Raw genomic sequence first — 21,239 nt, 5'->3', positions numbered from 1 at the left:
GGTGCAAGTTGTTCCCAAGATATCATGAATACAATTTCATGCATACTTTATTCTCTTAGTGGGTAATTCCTCGGACCATATTTCTTGCCTTTTTGGATCTCTTTCTCTCTCTCTCTCAGTCTTTCACACACACATGCACAGAGATAGAGAGAGAGAGAGAGAGAGAGAGAGAGAGAGAGCGCTCAAGGTTTCTTCGATCACTGGGCTGGAGCACTAGAATCAATCCTAATAAATGATTCAGGACCCACCCCCCCCCCGCTCCTTCACACATTTTTCTCCAGCCCTCCTCACTCTTCCGCCTCCTTGCCTGTCTCTCCAGCAGAGCACAAACCACCATGTCCTCTTTCTCCACATCAACTATTCAGCAGCACAGAGGCCCAGTGAAATCAGTTGTGTAGAGACACATGCCCATGCTCTAGCATAATAGTGAATACAGGAGAGAGAGAAAAGCCTGCTTTAACACGGACGTTTCCTCTAATACATCATGCCAATTCATTACTCAAGTCGTCTGATTCCACTGCTCCTTTGGTGGGCTGCATGCACATGGCTTTCAGTCCATTCAGCCAGCATCAAATGTGCCTGCCAATCTGTCTAAAGTTACACAATTTAGGGACTCCCCTTTTTAACATACTGGGTACCCATTTAGCCCTAAGGGGTACCTCAATTAGTCTAAAACCACAAAATGTGTCATGCACTACCCATGACAACAATGTTACAAAAATGCAATATCTGGCATTCCTGGCATGCGTTGACAATTTTTCCTTTTTTTATTTTCTATATATACTATTTTGATCCTGTTAGGGAAATTTGGTCTCTGCATTTTTCCCAATCCGTGAATTAGTGAAATACACTCAGTGAACACCAGTGTTGGGCAAGTTACTTCAAAAGCGTAATGCATTATTTATTACTTGTTACTGTCATCTCAAAGGAATTTGTTACATTACATTATTACTGTCTTTGAATTGTAAGGCATTACACTACGTTTACATTACTTTCACCAAAATAACAGGAAATATGGATTTGGTGTTCTCAATAGATCTTCATGTGTTCAATGCAGCTCATTACACGGCAGGAGGTGATGTGGTATGGCATAATGACTGAGCTAGGCTTAAGGCTAACAAAAGAACAATATAATGGTTGCAGTTATGGCTCATGGGACAATGTAGGCCCCAAAGGCCAAAGGTCACTCACAACTTAATATAGTAAAATATAGCCATAGTGAAATTGTATGTTGACTTTAAATGGTTCTCATCATTGCTGGTTGCCTTTCCTTCCACAGTGGTGTAGACTTAATGCAAATAGTTTGAGAATAATGGCTACGATCTTTGTCTGTAAAAGCAACATTTTAGTTATTCTCACTGCTTGAAATGAGAAGTATAGCCTAACCATGTTAGATCTGTTGCATGAATGGCAGAGATAACTCAAATTCCCTTTCTACAGTCATCTAAACAAGGCAATCAAATTCCAGGACCAGCATAGATGACTTTTTTTAATTCTTGGATAATCTTCTCTGGTGCCAATTGAGCATTTCTCAATTTTGGATTAAAAAGCAAAGTAACTTCAGTTACTGAGAATTGTACCGAGTAAAATATTACTGAAATTGTATTGGTAATGCCTTACATTACTGCATTACAGCAAAAAGCAATGCATTACTGTAATTACATTACTTTTTTAATGCATTACTCCCAACACTGGTGAACACACAGTGATGTGAAGCACACACTATTTCCCCTGGGGATCAATAAAGTATCTATCTATCTACTGTATCTATCTATCTATCTGTCTAATCCCGGCGCAGTGAGCTACCTGCAACAACAGCGGCGCTCGGGGAGCAGCGAGGGGTTAGGTGCCTTGCTCAAGGGCACTTCAGCCGTGCCTACTGGTCGGGGTTCGAACCAGCAACCCTCCGGTTAAAAGTCCTAAGCGCTAATCAGTAGGCCACGGCTACTGGTTGTATGGTTTGTACTGTAATAGTAGTGTAAAGTTGTGTAAAATAGAGTAATTGTGGCATCAAACTGATTATAAAGCCTATGGTTTTAAGGTAAAAAAATAGATTGTATTGCTTCAAGTCAGAGTAAGGATCTTTCCAGATACCCTTTAATTTTCCCTCATGATGTTTTCATTTCAGTTTTACAATTTCCACAATAAAGCTTTGGCCTACTCATCACAGCCCAGATGGCAAGCCACAGCATGCCAGAGGACCTTGTGCCACACCTCTGGCAAAACATGAGCTGAGCCTCAGAAGTATTGGTGGAGTTATTGCAGTATGTTGTCTAACCAAACAAACCCTTAGCTGAGGGCTGATATATTACGGGGATTGATGGGACTGGATGGTATGAAAGCCAACGAGGGATCTTACATGCTAAACTTGCACACACTTCAAATGTACACAGATGTAAAAATACGTAAAAATGCTTTAAGACACACAAACAAAACCACCACTACCATCTGGTCACCAGATGGTGTAGCCCCTATGGTAATGTCAGACAATAAAATATATGCACATGCTAGACGACGAGACAATGAAACGAGAGCATAAAAACAAGCATTTAAGGATACCCACTGGTGAAACAAACATCACTCCATGTAATGATAACTGTAATTGGAAATATGTCTCACTCTATACTTTGAAACATCCCTTGCAGTGTCAAACAAAGGTGGAGGTCAATTTTCTCCACAGCTATTGCAACAGAGAAAATAACTATAATACACATAAAATAATACTGTCTATACAGGAGAGAAATCTCAACTGGAGTCAAACAACATACTCAAGAAACAATATTTGCTTATATCTATTACTGAACTTATTTTAAATAGCTAAATAACCAACAGACCAGATAAATATATAAATAAATAACATGTTTTTCTGTTTGCTGAGTCTGTATGTATTGCTGTATTGTGATTAGAAATATGCTATGTATGGAGGATCTGCTTCCTCAGACTGCAATTTGATCAATATCTATTTATTTTTATGCATTTAGTGATTGCACAAGGCACCCAGGGAGTGGTTGCTGATGCAGTTCAGGGGCTAAGTGGTTACATGTTGCATGTTGCTCCATGTCCAAGCTGTGGGATTCTTAACAGTTTACATCAGAAAACTGTGTGGTATTTAATCAGTTTGGCCATTTATTTACATTGTATGGTATTGTTACGAATATCTTCAGCGTGTCATTTTGACTGCATTAGAGAAGGCTTTTAACCAAGTGACTGCAACGAAAAACAGAGAAGTGTTACGGAGGAGTGTCATCCCTGCACTGACACACAACCCTCTTGTATACCGCCTCTAATCTTTAATAAACAAACAAGACTAATTACTGTAAGAGAGTCACACCTCTTCCAAACAGCAGTATGTGTGTGTGTATATATATATATACATATATATATATATATGTGTGTGTGTGTGTGTGTGTGTGTGTGTGTGTGTGTGTGTGTGTGTGTGTGCGCGCGTGTGCGGGTGTGTGGTGTGTGTGTGTGTGTGCGTGTGTTTATCTATGTGTGTGTGTGTGTGTGGGGGGGTGATATTAGTTACTCAGAGCTTCTAGTTACTGGTTGCGGTGGTGGAGTTTATTGCACTCTGCCAGATAACTTCAAGATTAATATTCATGTGCGATTTACATTCAAGATCAGGCTAAGAGCTCCTCATGATCTTGCTGCACTGCATGCTTGTTTTTCCCACATAAATGACTGGTACTAAATCCTTTTGTTGCTTTTAAAGAGCTGTCCTCTCATCAAAAGTGAAACATCACAGTCTTTCGTCGTGATGTCTGTCTATGGGTCTAGGTATCTATCAATCTGTGCTGTCTGTTTTATTTTCCTTTTACTTATTATAGTACGTGTGACTGAACTGGTGCAATATTTTCTTATTAATCTACCTAAGAGCTGCACTGCACTCTTCTGGTTAGGAATGGAAATGCAGTTATGAAAAATTAACTGCACTTTTACCCACTTTACATTTTTGTTTTATTATATATAAGTATATATACTTTTCTGATCCCATGAGGGAAATTTGGTCTCTGCATTTAACCCAATCGGTGAATAAGTGAAACTCAAACAGCACACAGTGAACACACAGTGAGGTGAAGCACACACTAATCCCGGCGCAGTGAGCTGCCTGCTTCAACGGCGGCGCTCGGGGAGCAGTGAGGGGTTAGGTGCCTTGCTCAAGGGCACTTCAGCCGTGGCCCACTGGTCGGGGCTCGAACCGGCAACCCTCCGGTTACAAGTCCACAGTGCTAACCAGTGGGCCACGGCTGCCGTTTTACACAACAAATATATTTTTATATATTATTTTTTACCATATTTCCCTCTAGTTGTGTTTTGTGTGCTTTTGAAATGCTTATGCCCAATAGGATATCTCCTCTTCCTGTTTCTGTATTGTTTATTGATCTGTTTAATCAACTATACCCAGTTGCCCTCATAGACTTCACTGGTACTTGTGACTATGTGACAATAAAGGCCTACTACTACTCCTACTACTACTACTAGACTTACCACCATTTAACATGTGACCTGCAGTTCTCACCGCTAAATCCTCTTAGTGGCCTTGTAGTGAAATGGTGACCCAGGGGGAGTAAACAGAGCCCAGAGTAAACAGAGCCCAGAGTGATTACCAATCTGTACTTGACACTCCCTATTACACTGAGTACACTGTTTGGGCTCAGCAACTTCCATTCACTTGACTCAAGACCATATTCAGCCTGCCTCATATCAACATCAAAGTCTTTGACATGGACAATGTATGCCAAAAACTGATGCCCTGACTTGATGACATGATTTTACTGCATCTGCACAACAACAGAGAAAAATAACTCTCTTCTACTGTGTATCAGATCTAATTCAAGCCAGATGTTGGGAAACCTCTGCTGAAACAGGCCAATACAGTATCACAGAAATATAGAATTCTGCCAAATCTTAGCACAGTGTGTAAGAAATGACTGCATAGCCTGACCGAGAACATGACATTCAAAGCATAATGTTCCAAATGATCAAGTTAACAAGCAAAAGGTCAATGCTCTGACCTCACCCTGATACAATAATGAAATTCCAAAACAACCCATTGCATAAATTATCACAGATCAGCTTACAAACATCAAATGACATAGTCCTGCTGTTTGAGGCATGTTAAGGCAGATCTCTGTGTCTCGAGGTCCCGAGTACTGTCGGTATGAAGAAAAACAAAAACAGTCGGTTGTACCTAGCTCGAGTTTCTGCAGCCAACAGCTAGAGCCGTCAGGCAGCTACAGTGCTACACTCTGGGGGCATGTTCATGAGCCCCCATGTTCATGCCCCCAGTTTGTTTTAGTCATTTCAAATTATTTTCAGGGTTTCTTTTCTCCACACCTCCTTTTTGCATCTCTATAGACATCCACAACCATTGTACAGAGTTAAAATTACTTCTTCAGGAGACATACCATAAAAAAACATGTTAATCGCCTAAAAGGCCTTTTCACATGTAATGTCCTGGACGAGTCGCTGCTTTAATAGACTTAGCTATTGTCTGTAGCTGCTATAAAAAAAGATTTGCAGACACAAAGCTGCGAGCAGTCCCCACCAGACAGAATTGCTCTCTTAAGCATGAATTCTCCCACTCTGTCAGCCATGATCCAAGAAATGCACAACAAAATGTCTGTAATGCCATTTTGATTCATTCATAATCATTTTGGAATAGCTGCAGTGCAATTCTGAGTTTATTTTACTGCCAATGAGGAATTAGAGATTGAAAAAAAAAAAGAAATAAAAAGAAAGAGAGAACAAAGAGACTTAGCTCAGTAATGAGATTATCTGGCATGAGCTGAGGGCTTCCCCATTACATTAAAGTTATTTTTAGGCCATGGGTTTCTAATCTAAGAGCATGCATTTGGGTAGACAAGTGGAAGTGTCGGATTTGGGTTTGTTATTATTCTAACCCTTAAAGTAGCAACCAATGTCACTGCTGGACTGAGCCAGACAGAGTTGGCCAGCAGGAAATCTGTCAACTGACTGTGTATTGCCTTTTAAAATAGCCAGTGGGGCAACCAATACTGCAGGTTGTGATAGTGATATTTCAGCACCTTGGACAGCACCGAGAATGGGTCAAGCGCAGCCCACTGAGCAGACTGAGGAGATAGATGTGGCAGCACTGCAGGACATGTACAAGAAGTTTGTGACCGAATGTCCAAGTGGGGTTTTGTTTCTTCATGAATTTAAACGCTTTTTTGGGGTAGATGCAACCGGAGAGGCATCCGAATATGCTGAGAATATGTTTCGAGCTTTTGACAAGAATGGGGTGAGATTTATTCTGCTCTTATTGTGCTTGTTGCATTCAGCTGTTCCACTGTAACAATCTGCTGTATTTGAAGAGTTTGGTTCCAAAACGCTAAATCCACCATTTTAATGAATTTGCATCAATACTTTTTTTACATTTTGTTTTCCAAGTAATTTCAGTAGAACTGTAATTGGGTATTGTTATCTGATTCATCCTTACTCAATCAAAACAACACAACTGCAATTTGATAGATATGACCTGAAATACACAATTAAATAGCCTGACTTTTGAATGTTTTTAAAAATGGAGATATAGTGTTTTGGAACCAAACTCTTCATTTTTCCAAATAGGATAACACCATAGATTTCCTGGAGTTTGTAGCTGCGCTGAATCTAGTTTTCAGAGGAGATCTGGAGCATAAATTGAGATGGTCCTTTAAAGTGTATGACAAAGATGGTAATGGATTTATCGACAAGACAGAACTTCGGGCTATCATTGATGTAAGACTTTTCTAGTTGTACTTATTAAAACTGTTTTATTAGTATATGTTTTGAACATTTATATTGAGAATAAAAATCCTCTACATTCAGCAAAGTGTGTCAGTAGTCTCCATTTCTTTTCAGAGTATTTATCGGATAAAGAGGGTATCAAAAAAAGATCCTGAGACTCCCCAACTATCTGCTGATGAAGTTTGTGAGAGAATATTTAAAGTAATCGATGTTGATGGAGACGGTATGTGTTTATACAAAAGACATCCTTAAAGATTTTGCTTATATTTTCTTTTGTCAAGTAGGATTCTTTTTTCATATTCAGTTTTAATATAGCTTTGTCATTAACATGGACGCCTCCACTTTGCAATCACGTTTTCCCCCTTCAGGTCAGATAACTCTAGAAGAGTTTTTGGAAGGGGCACAGAAGGATCCCTGGATCCTTAACATACTACGCCTGGACATGAATCCATCAGGTTGGGTGCTTGAGCAAAGAAGAAAGAGTGCCTTTTTTTGAGAGTTAATCTGCGCCACAGGTGTTGGCAGACTGCCTGTACTAAGACTCTCAGGGCAGATTGCTTTGTGATTAGTGAGACGATGGCCGTCCTTATTACTCCTCTGTCTGGATCAGATGAAGCCTTTCATATGACTGTTTGGTTGCCTTGCCCTCTCTGGTGCCTTGTGTGCAGACTGGCTCTATTAGCTGGCTGAATAGAGGAGCCGGCCGGCAGCTGTAAAGGCTGAAAAAACGTCTAAGAACGTTTATTAATTTAATTGACACTTTTATTGTTATTCTAATAGCATTTACCACTGTTACAGTTATTGTGTCTGCAAATTGTTTCACAAGTCACACTTAAAGTCATTTTGGATAAAACTGTCTGATAAATAACCATAATCATACCCATATTTGTGATTTCTAAATCCTTTATTTGTGATATTTGTGATTTATAAATCCTTAATCTTTACTATCTGCATTTGTAGCAGTGTTTGGTAATGAAACATTCCAAGCAGCACAGTGTATTTGACCTCTCTCAAAAGTCTTTATTTTCTTTTCATTTTTATTACACATACTTCTAAAACAGCTCACATTTGTGTGAGAGTGAATATTTTCATTATTTATTTGCCAAAGTTCACTAAGCACATATGCATTATCTCTCTGTCATCTCTATCTCTAGTATGTCTCCACGTAAGATCATTGAAGAGCTGTTTTAATAATGCTGGAAAGCAAATTCAAATTGGAAGCATTCAAAGTCCCTTGACTAAATAGACTTGTTATTTAATCATATTCTTAAAACAGTATGTTGATGTTTTCTGTATTAATAAAGAGATAGGGGGTGATAGGGGGCAATCAGACAGAGAGAGGTTTAGGTGAGATGAGGTTAGTCTTTCATCAGGCACTGTGCAGCCAAGTCTGACCCAGAGTGTTAGTTAATTAACCTTAAGTAGGGGAGTTCTATAAGTAGTACTCACAGTACTTTGCCAGCACTAATGAAGGGGAGACATGCTCAGGTTATTTAAGGACAGACTGGCTTAGGACAACCACACAAACTTAAATATTCAATGATACAATGATACAATTAATACATTTCTGTTGCATTGTAACTAGTAGCGATGAATGACTTCATGCTTATCTTAAAAATAGAAACTATATTAATGGAGGGAGGGGGGGGGGGCAGGGCAGTCAAGTGTGAAAGTGGTGGTCCGCAAGCTTTTCCATGTGGCCGTGGTAAAATATAATATAGATGAATTGTTTGCAATATTAAACCTTGTATGTCCAAACAATTCTGCAACACACTGCCTGTAAGATACGCCACTTTAAATCATATGAATTTTCTGACACAACCTATCAAAATACCACACGTATTCGGAACGCATGATATTTATTTCTGCAGTTGAAAGGGTCTATAGGCTATAGTATGAATGTATACGTTTTGAATGTCGTGTGTCATTTTGCTGGAGATTTGAGGTATTCTGCATTTTGTGTGAGCAATTGTGGGTTTTGTGTGCAGAGTTTTGAAAATGTGTGGAAACAGTTATTGTAATATGAGACATGCACATCCCTGTCTGCAGAGGAGCAAAATTAAGTAGCCTACTTATTCACTTGTCATAAATGCAGAGCAGGCCTAAATGTTTGCAAAAACAAACTCGGCGCATTAACGTTGAGCGTAGCCTAATGTTTGCCAATCTGAACAATTCTGTAAACTTAACCTCAAACTTCAACAACTATGTTGTTTGGTCTCACCTCTAGCTTTAAAGGAAGAGCAACGCTTTGCCTGTTGTCATACAAATCATGAATGAGAAGTCAGGTCTATCTGTGGATTATAAGGAGTCGGACGTAAAGCCTGGATGTACCGCCTTCCTATATGCCCAACTCTAATCCGCGGAGGGGAGGGGAGGGGAAGTGTGGGAAAATCCTACTGCACTCTTGACAGAACTTCATGGGCTACACATTCTGAACATAAAGACGGCTAGTTTAATCACCCGAATGTCTGATTGATGTGCTACAATATTGGCTTTCACGTTAATAAACGTGTGTGAAGTTTTTTTTCTTCTTCTTTATCATGGGCCAGTCGGAATCCCAAGGTGAAGATGAAGAGGTGGATGTCTCAGCCATACAAACTCTCTACAAAAGCTTTATTATGGAATGTCCCAGTGGCTCTTTGTATTTGCACGAATTCAAGAAAATATTTGGAATAAAAAATGACGACACTCCAGAATCTTTATACATGGATAATTTGTTTCGGTCATTCGACATGAACGGAGTAAGTGAAGCCTATCATTTTCAGTTGTTTTGAATATCATTCACGCTTACTTAGATATCTAATGGCACATGTTCGATAATTTCACAATTATTGTGTTGCTGTATTTAGGACGATACAATGGACTTCATTGAATATGTAGCTGCCCTACATCTTGTTCTACGTGGAAAACTAGAGGATAAACTCCGATGGTCATTTAAAGTGTTTGACAGTGACGAAAACGGACGTCTAGACAGACAGGAGTTAAAGCGGATCATAAAGGTAAGCCGCCAGGGGGCAGTGTTGACACAGGCATTTGCCAGCCAAGCAGTAGCAGACAGGCACTCTTCACAGACTTATAACAGCCTCTATTTTTTTTCTGGTGAAAGAGGGGAGACCCTAGAATCCATATGTGGTGGAATTTCTCATGCCAAATGAGTCTTGAATGATAGGGACCAATTGTTCTAGTGACTCCATTGCCGAATCTTTTGATAAATGATGTCTTATGTCTTTTATTAAATAAATCAGTCTTTCATATGACACCCCCCATGGGCCAGGGGCGTAGATTTGCGTGGGGACCGAAGGACGTGTCCACACCAATGTAAAATTACCACTGAAATGTCCCCACCAATATTCAGGTTGAAATGGGGGGAAAAGTGCTCATGCGCTACACAAAGAGTTAAATTTCTCACTTCAGTGCTGCAGATCATCTCGTACAGATCTTGTAATGTGCAGTAGCCTATAAGGGTAAATCGCGCTGATTTGAAGTTACCTATAATAACTACCAGTGAACCGCAGTTTCCTGCGCAGCATGGCGTAGCGCTTCAGCTTCACTTCACTACAAGGCATATGAAGTGCGTCCAAATTCACCCATTCTTCTCTGTTGAACTCCTCGAGTAGGCTACTCATCACACATGTTTCACATGAAAGAGCATTTTCTCAGCTTTTAAACGGTGCTATAGCCACTATTTGCTGTGATAAACAGTTCGCGAGAAAAATAACTTCAAGAGATTTAATAATTATTCTCTGCGCCCATCTCCACATCCATTCGTCTCGGTGGAATATCGTAGGTAGGCCTACGCACTCTTCACGCAACACATGACAAACCATATATAAACAGCAGACCTTACCGAACACAAAGGTGTAATGCAGGGGTGTCAATCTAATTTTGGTTCAGGGGCCACATACAGCCCATCTGATTTCAAGTGGGCCAGTGAAATAATTGCAAAACATCCTTTGACAACTCCAAATCTCCAGCTTAGTTTTTTTCAGTAGGCCTAGGCTATGCTTTACCCTTCAGCCTACATTTGTAGCCTACATAATCACAAGGGATATATTAGATTATTACACATTTATCCAGAGAGGCCAATGAAATTGAAATAAAATGCATTTCACTCTCATAAACAACTGGTTTATTTTTATAGTTGAGTTATAGTTTTTATAGGCCTACATTTTTACATCTGACCACCTGGACCAACTCACCACACTAAACTCAAGTGGGAGCTATGAAGAAAGTTAACATCCTGCCTTAAAAATGTAAATGTGCAAATGCATGAAAAATAAAATGAATTTAACAAACATAAGTTAGCAGTCCATGAGCAATACGATCAACTGCTACGATTAGGTTACATCAGATCAAATAATTTTGTAGGCTAGGTGGCGGTGCTGTGTAATAGGCTATCCACCATAAAGGCCAGATCCTGCACCCATTCCGGGCATTTAAATTGCTACTGGTCTGCCTTTTTTCTCCAAGAACTGTCCAATTTCCTCTCGTAGTTCAAAGAAACGCTTGAGTACGGCACCTCGGCTTAACCACCGTACTACAGCGTGGTATGGTAAACCAGACAGAATGCCATTATCACTAAGAAAACGGTGAGTCAGACCTCGCGACCTGATTAAATTTACAGTTTGCACAACCACACTTTAACATGATCCAAGTTTAGTGTTTTACAACACAACACTTCCTGGTGCAAAATACAATAAAATGCCCAAACATCTTGTCCTCCGTTTGCAGGCTGCACTTTGTCTCTGAATTTTGTCGCAATGCCTGCTTTTCTCCCGACAATGTAGCCAAACTGACAGCACAGGACCAGTCAACTCCGAACTTTTTTTTTGTTTTTTGGCTGCGCCTAGCGGCTGAATTGAGCATTTCGGTTATTTCTTTGAAAATTCATAACTCCTCACAGGAATGGGCTAGAGATTTTTTTTTTTTTCTGGGTCTGGGCCGGATTAAACCATCTAGCGGGCCGCATCCGGCCCGCGGGCCGTATGTTTGACACCCCTGGTGTAATGCATTTCCGTGTATAGTTAGCTGTTCCAGAGTAATCCGGTTTTGAAATAAATTGTAGCAAAATTCAACATCTTTCGGCTTTAAGCATTTCTTAAAACTGAGCTATGCTTACATCACCTAGATATCTGTAAATATTAGAATCAGGGAATATACAGGCAGCTCACGGTTAAGAGTTTGTCAATGTAGCCTTAATGATTTCCTTTCACAAAATGCTAAGCATGCATGTGTTTAAGTTTCTTAAAACTGAGCTGTGCTTAAATGGGTCAATGCATGATTCATAACAGACCAAATAGAAAATATGCATGCATGTAGCCGAAACGCGTTGGAGTTTTTTAGAAGGTTAACTTGACCAAGCCATGATAATAAAGGCTTTTTAACTTTTTCAATAGAGAGTGCCTTGGAGTTTCTTGATTCTTGGCATTTAGTTTCCCATCCAAAGAGCACCTCTGACTTAACCAAACTTTAGAGCAGGGATGGATTACTGCACGGGCCTACCGGGCCCAGGCCCAGGGGCCCAAGAGGTCAGGGGGCCCTGAAGCCCAAGCCTTTGCATGGAATCATTGCCTCAATATCAACAAATCAGGATGTAGGCTATGAATCTGATTGAATTTAGTATTGTCCATCCCCAAAATGCACCAGAATACAGGAAATCACATTAAACTAATTAAAAATTAAAAACAATTAGTAGAATCAAAACTCATTTGGCGTGAGAAATTCCACCACATATGGATAGGGTCTCCCCTCTTTCACCAGAAAAAAAAAATAGAGAGGCTGTTATAAGTCTGTAAAGAGTGCCTGTCGGCTACTGCTTGGCTGACGAATGCCTGTATCATCGCGGAAATGCGGTCAACACTGCTCCCTGTCGGTAAAAAATTGCAATATTTAAGGTGGAATCGAAACTTAACTCCACCGCATTCTGAATTGTATCCTAACTTCAGCCTTGAAGAATGTATCCCCTCTATTTAGCTTCAGCATTTCCTTCATCTATTGTGTGTGTGTGTGTGTCTGTGTGTGTGTGTGTGTGTGTGTGTGTGTGTGTGTGTGAAATTGTTGTGTATCAATAGATTATTAATAGGATGAAGCAGGGGAAAATGGTCGATGAATCCGGCAATCACCTCACTGTCGAACAAATATGTGACCGACTGTTTAATGCCATAGACAAAAACGGTGACGGTGAGTATACCCAAGCATGTTTAGTTTTTCACAACACATATGGATGGAAAATCTACTTTCACTTTTAACTAATTACATTGCATCGTGTTGTATGTTACATAATTATACTGGCTAAACCCTGTGACATGCCGCGGCAGCTATATTGTAGGCTAGGCTACAATAATCGTGTTTTTTTTTTTTTTTTAGACCATATTTCCCTTGAGGAGTTTCTGGAGGGAGCCCAAAGTGACCCATGGGTGCGAAATTGCCTTAAGTTGGATGTGAACCCCTGTGCTTGGGTCAACAAGCATCAGGAACAGATCACGGGATACAAAAAGCCATTGCCTTCATCTAAAGATACCAAACTACGATGACCAATGGATGTGCTGTGTGTTCCAAGATAAAGGAAATATGACTTTGTGAACAGACAATACATCATTTTATTCCTAAGGGAATAACTCCTAACATTTTACATTTTACATTTGAAGGCCATGAGCATGCCTTAAGGACCCACAGAATTTCAGATGAACTGAATGCAATGGATACTCATACAATGGACACTCATTCCTAATCATAAAAAACACATCAGTGAACAAGTATTTATACTCTTAAAAAAAAGGAATGTATTGTACCTATCTGGACACAAAGAGATGTGTTAAAAAAAAATTAGTTTTCAATGCAAGTTGTGTAATTTCAACACATATTGCATAACAAATAAAAAAAGTAAACAACACAAGTTGTTTTAAGAGTTTATGTCTGCTTTGAAAGTATGTATTTTCTATGGATTTCATCAGTGCCACAATAAAGTCTCATTGGTGCTTGAGATTGTTTGTTTTTATCATATGTGTGTGTTCACTTTAATATACCAATAAAAGCCAAAATTGTCCATCACTGACCCAAGCTCACAGTTCATTTAAGGCCTTCACTGTGCTGAACTCAGTCCTCGTTTGACATAGCGAAATTTTGACCCCCACCTGTAAGTGCTGTAAGAGGATCAGCCATTACCTCAGATGTATGGATGCCAAGGGAATAGGCGCAGCCAAGCACTTATGTTATGTCACAGTTGGGGTTAGCTACAAAAACATGAGATTAACTTTAGACAAGGGACAGCAGTACATGAACTGATACTTTATTAAAGTTAAGGTTGCCTGATATTTTTAGCAGACACTTTTATCCAAAGCGACATGGACTCGCAATGGCGGTAATCGAACCCGGAGTGCGAGTGTTCTCAAGGCTAATTTATATAGTTGTACTCACACACACACACACAGCTATAAATATTTTTTTTCTCTGAAAGTGCACTTTCTTGTCAATCTGTCAGTATGTAATATGTATGCCATGTGCCATAGGTGTTAGTTCCTGGTTGGGTTTAAGCCCTAGACTGTGTCCAGTACTGGTGTCTGGCAGTCTCATTAGACACCTCCTGTTGTGTAACCTGATCTGATGAGGAGCAGAGCTAAAAGAAAGAAATCAGCTCTGTAACTGAGTGGAGAAGTGACATGACTCATTTTTGCCTTACCTGAGACAACACTAATGTCCTCGCTAAGTTACAGTAAAGCAACACAATATGGCTATTTTACTTCAAAATAATGGCTTCAAACTCATTTTGAATAAACACAAACTTCTATTAGGCAGAACTGCATCTCTCTCAAAATGCATGCCTAGAAGGCCTAGTATTGCACTTATGTAGCTATGTTGTTCTGACCAGAAGCATGACCCTTTTCATCAATACTATTGTCAATTGGCACGTAGTATGTTAAAGAATGATGACACAGATCACTCGCATGTACTGTAAGCTATATATTTTGTTTTTAGAAAACATAAGCATAGTGTAACTATATTGTTTTTTTTTTCATTCCAAGATTCCACATTTTTTATACATATTCTTCATATAGGGGACCTGAAGAGGGGTGAACATGTCAAGAATGAATAGGTCAGATCAAGTAGGCTTATGGCTTAACATACATACACAAACATAGGCTGCATCACATACTATGACCTACGTATGAGTAGTGGCTAAAAGCCCCCTAAGAGTCCAAAGACCCCTAAGAACATTCAAAATAGCACTTGCTCTCTCTCATTGGACCCTCCTCACTGTTATGAAGACAGGATTAGGAAACAAGGGTATATAAAGATGTGTTGAAGAGAGAAGGAAATGAGAGAATAGTGAGATTGCAAGAAGAAAGAGGAGAACCACTTACTCTTTGTTTTGCATCTCCTTTTTCACTCATCCTCTGACAAGAAGGAACTGTTTGTGTGGCTGTGTGAAGATCAACACTCAGTAAAAGGTAAGAAAGTTGTTCCCTACTTCCCTACTGTAGAGTAGGCTACTTTTTGTTAGGGTATTAAACATGTCTGTACCACATTGACTGGAAAAATATGTGTTAAATATAAACTTTTCAGGTATCACATGTATCTTTTTACCTGCAAACTTGACCTGGAAATGTATGCAAAGATGCAGTTAATAATGATGTTAATTTACCAAGAGACTTACCATCTTAGTACGTTTAGCCACATCAGTTTGGGTTCAAAATGTGTTCTTGTTCAGACTGAGCAGACTGTCAATAATGAGACAAATAGAACTAACTTGTAAAAGAAGAACTTAGCTTGTTAAATTGATATTCAAAAACTGTGGACACTGTGCAGAAAGACCATCACAACAAAATGTGTTTATGAGAGAAATTCATCAGGCAAAAAAACAGATAAACATTAATGCAAGCTGTGGCACGGCTACTTCTGCAGTGTGCATGTTTACCGGCAGCCCAGATTAGCTTGGAACGCTATCTTTAGAAACCCACAGCACGCTTTCGGCGGGTGCACAATCTACGATCTGCTGATTAATGAAACAGAGCCTCTGCTCCGGATTGCCAGGTTGCCACTAATCAGGGTCTGATTCAGTGTAGTCCACGTGAGATGGGATGACCAACGCCATCTCCCATCAGCCTGGAAGGATACTTAAACCCTAACTATTTCCTTGTCTAGTTAGAGCAGCTGATGGATCTTTAGGTAAAGTCATGCTGTCTCTCCCTTGATGCGCATCATTGTAAATAAACTCTGTTCCTGATTTATAATACTATTGGTCTGACTGGGTCTCTATTAAATCTATGGCATCAAAATTACCATCACATGTAACACAGCGAGCATTATCTTTGCCCCACAAACAGATATGAATGCAGGTGCATCAACCCAGGGAGCAAACAAGGCTGCTCCTCCCAAGTTCAAGCAGAAGGGGGAGGGGAGGACATTCAAGAGCAAGCTCCCCAAGCCTGGCCAGAAGGGGTGAGATTCGATATTCCAACAGACACCCTTCTGAATATGTGTATCCCTACCCTGCCACACAATGCACACATTACACACTACACACAATGCAATACTATTGATCAGTCTTTTTGTTTGTTTTTTAACAGATTTGACAATGATGTCCCTGGAATGGAAGGTTTGGGAGGTAGGTTTGCACATGACACTGTCATGACACATGAAACCTAACCCTAACCCTAACTTGTTATGACAAAAACCGAATGTCACTTAATATGAGAAGCGTTATGTCATAAACGTTTATGACTTGTTTATGACACGTTCATGACAGTGTCATGTCACTCTTATGTCAACACTGTCAAGTAAAGTGTAACCGATTGTTTTTTCTCGCTCAACGGTCTTGATTTTGAATCTCTCTCTCTCTCTCTCTCTGACTCTTTCCTTACCTTTCTCTCTGTCACCTTTCTCTTCTCCAGACTCAGCCATTGTGTGCCCATGGGAGGCCTTTGGAGACATGGAGTTGAGTGATCTTGCCCAGTTTGGGCTTGTGTAACTGGGATCCCCCAGCCATTGTTCTTGTGGGCTGCTTCCCAGTGGCTTTTTTCCGCTCTTGAGTTTATCCATTCCTTGGATGCAGACTCGGGCTTGAGATGGGTCTATTCCAGAGCTCTGTGTTGGGAATCAGACCATGTCTGAGAGCTTGCAGAGGGATAAAGATCCTTTTGGACAGCAGCCCCCAAAGGCAAGGGCTATAAGGGTTAGGCTATAACATATGTAGGCTATAATGTAAAAATATGGTCATATCATATAATGTTGACTTATTAAGATGGGGGAAAGAGCTGAACATATTACACTGAAGTAACTGTTCATTGTTGAAAATCAATCAAATGTTTGTAGTTGATCCGGATGTCATTGGTCGCAAGGACTGTTAACGGGTGTATCCACAATTGGGACCTTGTTACAAGTTGGTCTTTCAGCTGCTAATGCAATCAGTAGCCATGAGAAAACATGTTAGACAACTGAGGGATGAGATGCCACACATTAAATGTACAGTCAAACAGAACGCACAAACATCAATGGGAATCCACCAAACACTGCAGGGAACCATGTTATTGTTAATCAGCACTCTGCCACGCTAAATCAGACCCTGCTTATGATTGTGCAGAGCAGAACAGATATTTGTAGATATGATGCAGGACCTGTTAAGAGAGATTGGCAGCTCAGTCTCCCTCATACCTAGTCATACGGTGAACGATGTAATAGCATAGTGCTGCTGCTTCTGATGTGCAAGACAAGACAGGGTATATATTCATAATGTGACAGCATGTATTTATCATTATGTTACAACCTCTGCACAACTACTATTGATGTTAGAAGAACAAAACAATACATCTTCAAATGTTCATTGCTTAATACATGTGTTATAAAAACAGAATCCTTGTCTGCTTTCTGTGTTTTTGCATGCACCTGTCAACAGGGGTGTAAAGACATATTTGTTCACCATGCACTTAGTCTGTTCTGAGTCATTGTTTGTATGTTATAGTATTTGTTGATTTCCATTTATTGCCCATTGATATTGCATTCACATTATTGTTTATTATTGCTATTCTCCTTATTAATGTAGTGTCACCAACATTTAAAATAATATGACAACTGACATTGTTATTCATAGCCATATTTATTCTGCTCTTATAAGGTAATACAGTGCACATATTTATATTTCATTTATACTACTCTAAACCACCTTCTGAAAATCAACTGTATAGTACTGTTTCACTCCACCATATTTCTTGACCTGTCTCACCACCTGCCTATAGGCTACTTACACCACCTTACTTGTAAAAGCTCAGCACACCTGTTCTGTGCATCAGCAAAGTTGGAGGGTCAATTTATGAACCATCACTTCTAGCTGAAACATCACTTCTAGTGGGCTACATGTGACGTGTAGGCTAGAAGAGAAGCCTTTATTGTCCACTATGGGGAAATTCATCGGCAACACTTTTTATTTTAATGTGTCGCTGTTCAGTGTTGGGAACGTTACTTTAAAAAAGTAATTAGTTATAGTTACTCACTACTTGTTCCAAAAAGTAACTGAGTTAGTAACTGAATTACTCTATGATAAGAGTAACTCGTTACCAGGGAAAGTAACTATTTGCGTTACTGTTAAAAAAAAAAGTTGCTATATGTCAAAGAATTTGGATTTTTTGAGCAGTTTTGAAAAGCCAGTTGAAATTAGTAGAACAGACAGGTGTTGTAGGCTACATAACTTTCGATATTTATTAGATAGATAGATAGATAGATAGATAGATACTTTATTGATCCCCAAGGGGAAATTGTACATCGACAGACCTACGGTTGACTTCAGCCTGTGTCATAGGTTTTTGTTGTGAGGCAGAAAGATCTAGCTTTTGCTGCTTGGAGGACATTGCTCCGAGTCCTTCTTTGCTAGTGGATGGCAAGCTATCATCTCTGGTGGAGGGGGGCTATCGGTGTTTTTGGCCACTAGCGTGTGTGAGATGCCTCATTAAATTAGAGTTGCTTACAACGGATGTCGACAAAGTCTTCGCTCCTGGACATAATGTAAACATTACATGCACGTTCTTGCCTTTGACCACAATGAATTTGAAGTAGTGCTTATATCTCCACCTTGAAAATGCCAACTTTTCATCGGATTGCTCCTGACCTCTGCTGTTTCATCGAATCTCTACTTTAGCTGTTGCGTGTGTGTGGCGCGTGTGCTGGCAAGTGTGTAAAAACACTGGCTCTGATTGGCTATCATGAAACATGACTCTGCCTTAGCCAATCCTAATCGCTTACGTCGTTATTAACCCACCTCCTCACTAGCTGTGAGCCAGGGGTGCGTTCTGATTACACAGTTTATTCAATCAATGCAAAGTAAGTAACACACCGCATTTAACGTCCAGTAACGTTAACGGCGTTGTAACGTTGTAAAAAGTAATTAATTAGATTACTCCGTTATTGACAAATTAACGGTGTTAGTAACGCCGTTATACTTAAACGCCGTTACTCCCAACACTGTCGCTGTTACAGTGTACCTACCTAATTAGGTACAGTGGTACAACCTGTGTAACAACATGTACTATCAGGTACTGTACTATCATTGTACTTGCATTATGTATTTGTGGGTACCTACATAGGCTATAGTTGTTACATTGTAATACTGAGTGCTTTTACAAAACTTTGCCAATTTACCTAAATTTTCATCAGAGGCAAAGAGTTGACTTGATACCTGCTGGATGGGGTAAATCTGGTCATGATAGATTTGATATACAAATCATTCTTAGCTCCAGTCAGCATTGTGTGCAAAATGGAAATATGATTAAATGCCATGTATATCCAACATTAATTTTCTCGCGAACTGTTTATCACAACACCTAGCCGCTAATATCATGGGAAAGCTCAGGTTCTGCTCCTTCACGTGATATCTGTGTGATTCATAAGTGATAAGTACTCCGTGAGCAATTCAACAGAGAATAATGGGTGTGAATTTGGACACATTTTGCGTCCGTCAGCCACATAGCCAGGGGTGGCCACAGGGGTGGCCAGAGTTTATGTTGAGGTGGCCGCGGCCACCCCTGGCCACCCCTTGGTGGCGCCCCTGGCAGCAACACCTGCAAACGTCAACCTCATGGTTCTTCACATAGAAAATGGTAATTTCCTTAGGTTCATTCGGTAAGTCAATAGCAGATGCCATCACATTTAAAATCACAATTAAAATTGCACATATATTCATCTGGTCTGGATCCAAATTATCATGTAGGAGGATTGTGATATGGTTGAACAGCAAACCAACCTTTGACAGGTAAGTTTTGAGTTTTCTTCTTTGTGCCTCTTGGCTACTTGCAATGCAGGAATGTTGTTGGGGTTTTTTTCTGTTAACTAACTTGCACCTTTATTTGAAAGCCTTCTTTTAGGAAGGAACTATTGTAAAATGTTAAAGGAATTAAATTCCTTTAATGTTTTTCTTTCATTCTTCTTATCAGAAAGGCTGTGGGGACAAATTATGATTTTAAAACGTCTTTCATTTGGATTTTTCTAGATTTGAGGTAACTGACCAGTCTCCAGCACTGAATTTCATTAATTCTTTATGGAAAAAATTCACTGACAATGCTTGTGGTGACATCATTTTGCTGAGGATGTAATCTATGGCTTCAAAACTGTATTTCTGGGTGTGACTGGTTGGAATTTATCGATCAGAGATACAGTATGTTTGAACTGTGTTGTAACTAGATGTACCGCAGATACTAAATATGACCGCCGCCCAGTCCAGCACATTTTTTCCACAAAAATAAGTCACGCTTGTCAAATTGTGTTCATTTCCTACTTTGTTCCTTTTTTTGTGTTTGTAATTGAGTGTGTGCAGAGTGTGTGGTTGTTTTTGTGTATTTGTGTTTTGTGTGTGTTTTTGTGTGTGTGTGTTTGTATGTGTGGGTGCATGTGTGTGAGGGTGTGTGTGTGTGTGTGTTTGTGTGCGTGTTTGTGCGTGTCATGTATGTGCATGTGTAGTGTGTGTGTGTTTATGTGTCTTTGTGTTTGTGTGTTTTTATGTATGTGTGTGTGTGTGTGTGCATGTGTGTGTGTCTTTATGTATGTGTACATAAATAAAGGAAATCATGGAAGAGTGCCACCTACTGGCCAGCCACCAACACCACTTCCAGTAGGAACCTACTCTTCCAAGGAGATTTCTTATCCAAGTACTAACTAAGCCTGCTTAGCTTTAGTAATTCAGCAGTCAGGGTATCTGCTGGTCTGGCTGCTGGCTAAAAACAAAAGGTGAAAGGCATATATGATTCTAACTGTCTCACTGAATTGCATTATGCACACTCAATTCTCACTGATATCTGACATGTGCTTGTGTGTGTGCCTGTGTGTGTGCCTGTATGTGTGCACATACATATCTACTGTGTGTGTATGTGTCATATGTATGATTACTGTGAATGTATGTGTGTGCGTGTGTATCTGTTTGTGCACATGGTGCATATGGAATGGGTTAACATGACCCCTGGAGGCAAACATACACAAAAAATGGTTCATCCTGGGCCCTACGGTTC

The 21,239-nt window shown here is 39.9% G+C and overlaps 2 protein-coding genes across 2 annotated transcripts; both read left to right on the top strand.

The window, feature by feature from the left end:
- Positions 1-6,067: 6,067 nt before the first annotated feature.
- On the top strand, positions 6,068-7,249 carry LOC143126173 (guanylyl cyclase-activating protein 2-like). The gene is made up of 4 exons (XM_076288087.1): positions 6,068-6,265; positions 6,595-6,744; positions 6,868-6,976; positions 7,122-7,249. The coding sequence occupies exons 1-4, from the start codon at positions 6,068-6,070 to the stop codon at positions 7,247-7,249; spliced, it is 585 nt and encodes a 194-aa protein (XP_076144202.1).
- Positions 7,250-9,293: 2,044 nt separating this feature from the next.
- LOC143126084 (guanylyl cyclase-activating protein 2-like) lies at positions 9,294-13,286 on the top strand. The gene is made up of 4 exons (XM_076288001.1): positions 9,294-9,494; positions 9,603-9,752; positions 12,825-12,933; positions 13,120-13,286. The coding sequence occupies exons 1-4, from the start codon at positions 9,294-9,296 to the stop codon at positions 13,284-13,286; spliced, it is 627 nt and encodes a 208-aa protein (XP_076144116.1).
- Positions 13,287-21,239: the final 7,953 nt, after the last annotated feature.

The sequence above is a fragment of the Alosa pseudoharengus genome, unplaced genomic scaffold, assembly GCF_046254945.1.
Source record: "Alosa pseudoharengus isolate Yale_2024_CS ecotype anadromous, Long Island Sound unplaced genomic scaffold, YU_APseudo_1.1 YU_APseudo_1.1_scf_16, whole genome shotgun sequence".
NCBI lineage: Eukaryota > Metazoa > Chordata > Actinopteri > Clupeiformes > Clupeidae > Alosa > Alosa pseudoharengus.
This window is presented reverse-complemented; position numbering and strand designations above follow the sequence as displayed.

Bases quoted from the DNA above. Each gene is read 5' to 3' on its own strand.
- LOC143126173 (XM_076288087.1), top strand. From the start codon at position 6,068: ATGGGTCAAGCGCAGCCCACTGAGCAGACTGAGGAGATAGATGTGGCA. The intron at 6,745-6,867 runs GTAAGACTTTTC...ATTTCTTTTCAG, and splicing joins AACTTCGGGCTATCATTGAT to AGTATTTATCGGATAAAGAG. The intron at 6,977-7,121 runs GTATGTGTTTAT...TTCCCCCTTCAG, and splicing joins AATCGATGTTGATGGAGACG to GTCAGATAACTCTAGAAGAG.
- LOC143126084 (XM_076288001.1), top strand. From the start codon at position 9,294: ATGGGCCAGTCGGAATCCCAAGGTGAAGATGAAGAGGTGGATGTCTCA. The intron at 9,495-9,602 runs GTAAGTGAAGCC...TGCTGTATTTAG, and splicing joins GGTCATTCGACATGAACGGA to GACGATACAATGGACTTCAT. The intron at 9,753-12,824 runs GTAAGCCGCCAG...GTGTATCAATAG, and splicing joins AGTTAAAGCGGATCATAAAG to ATTATTAATAGGATGAAGCA.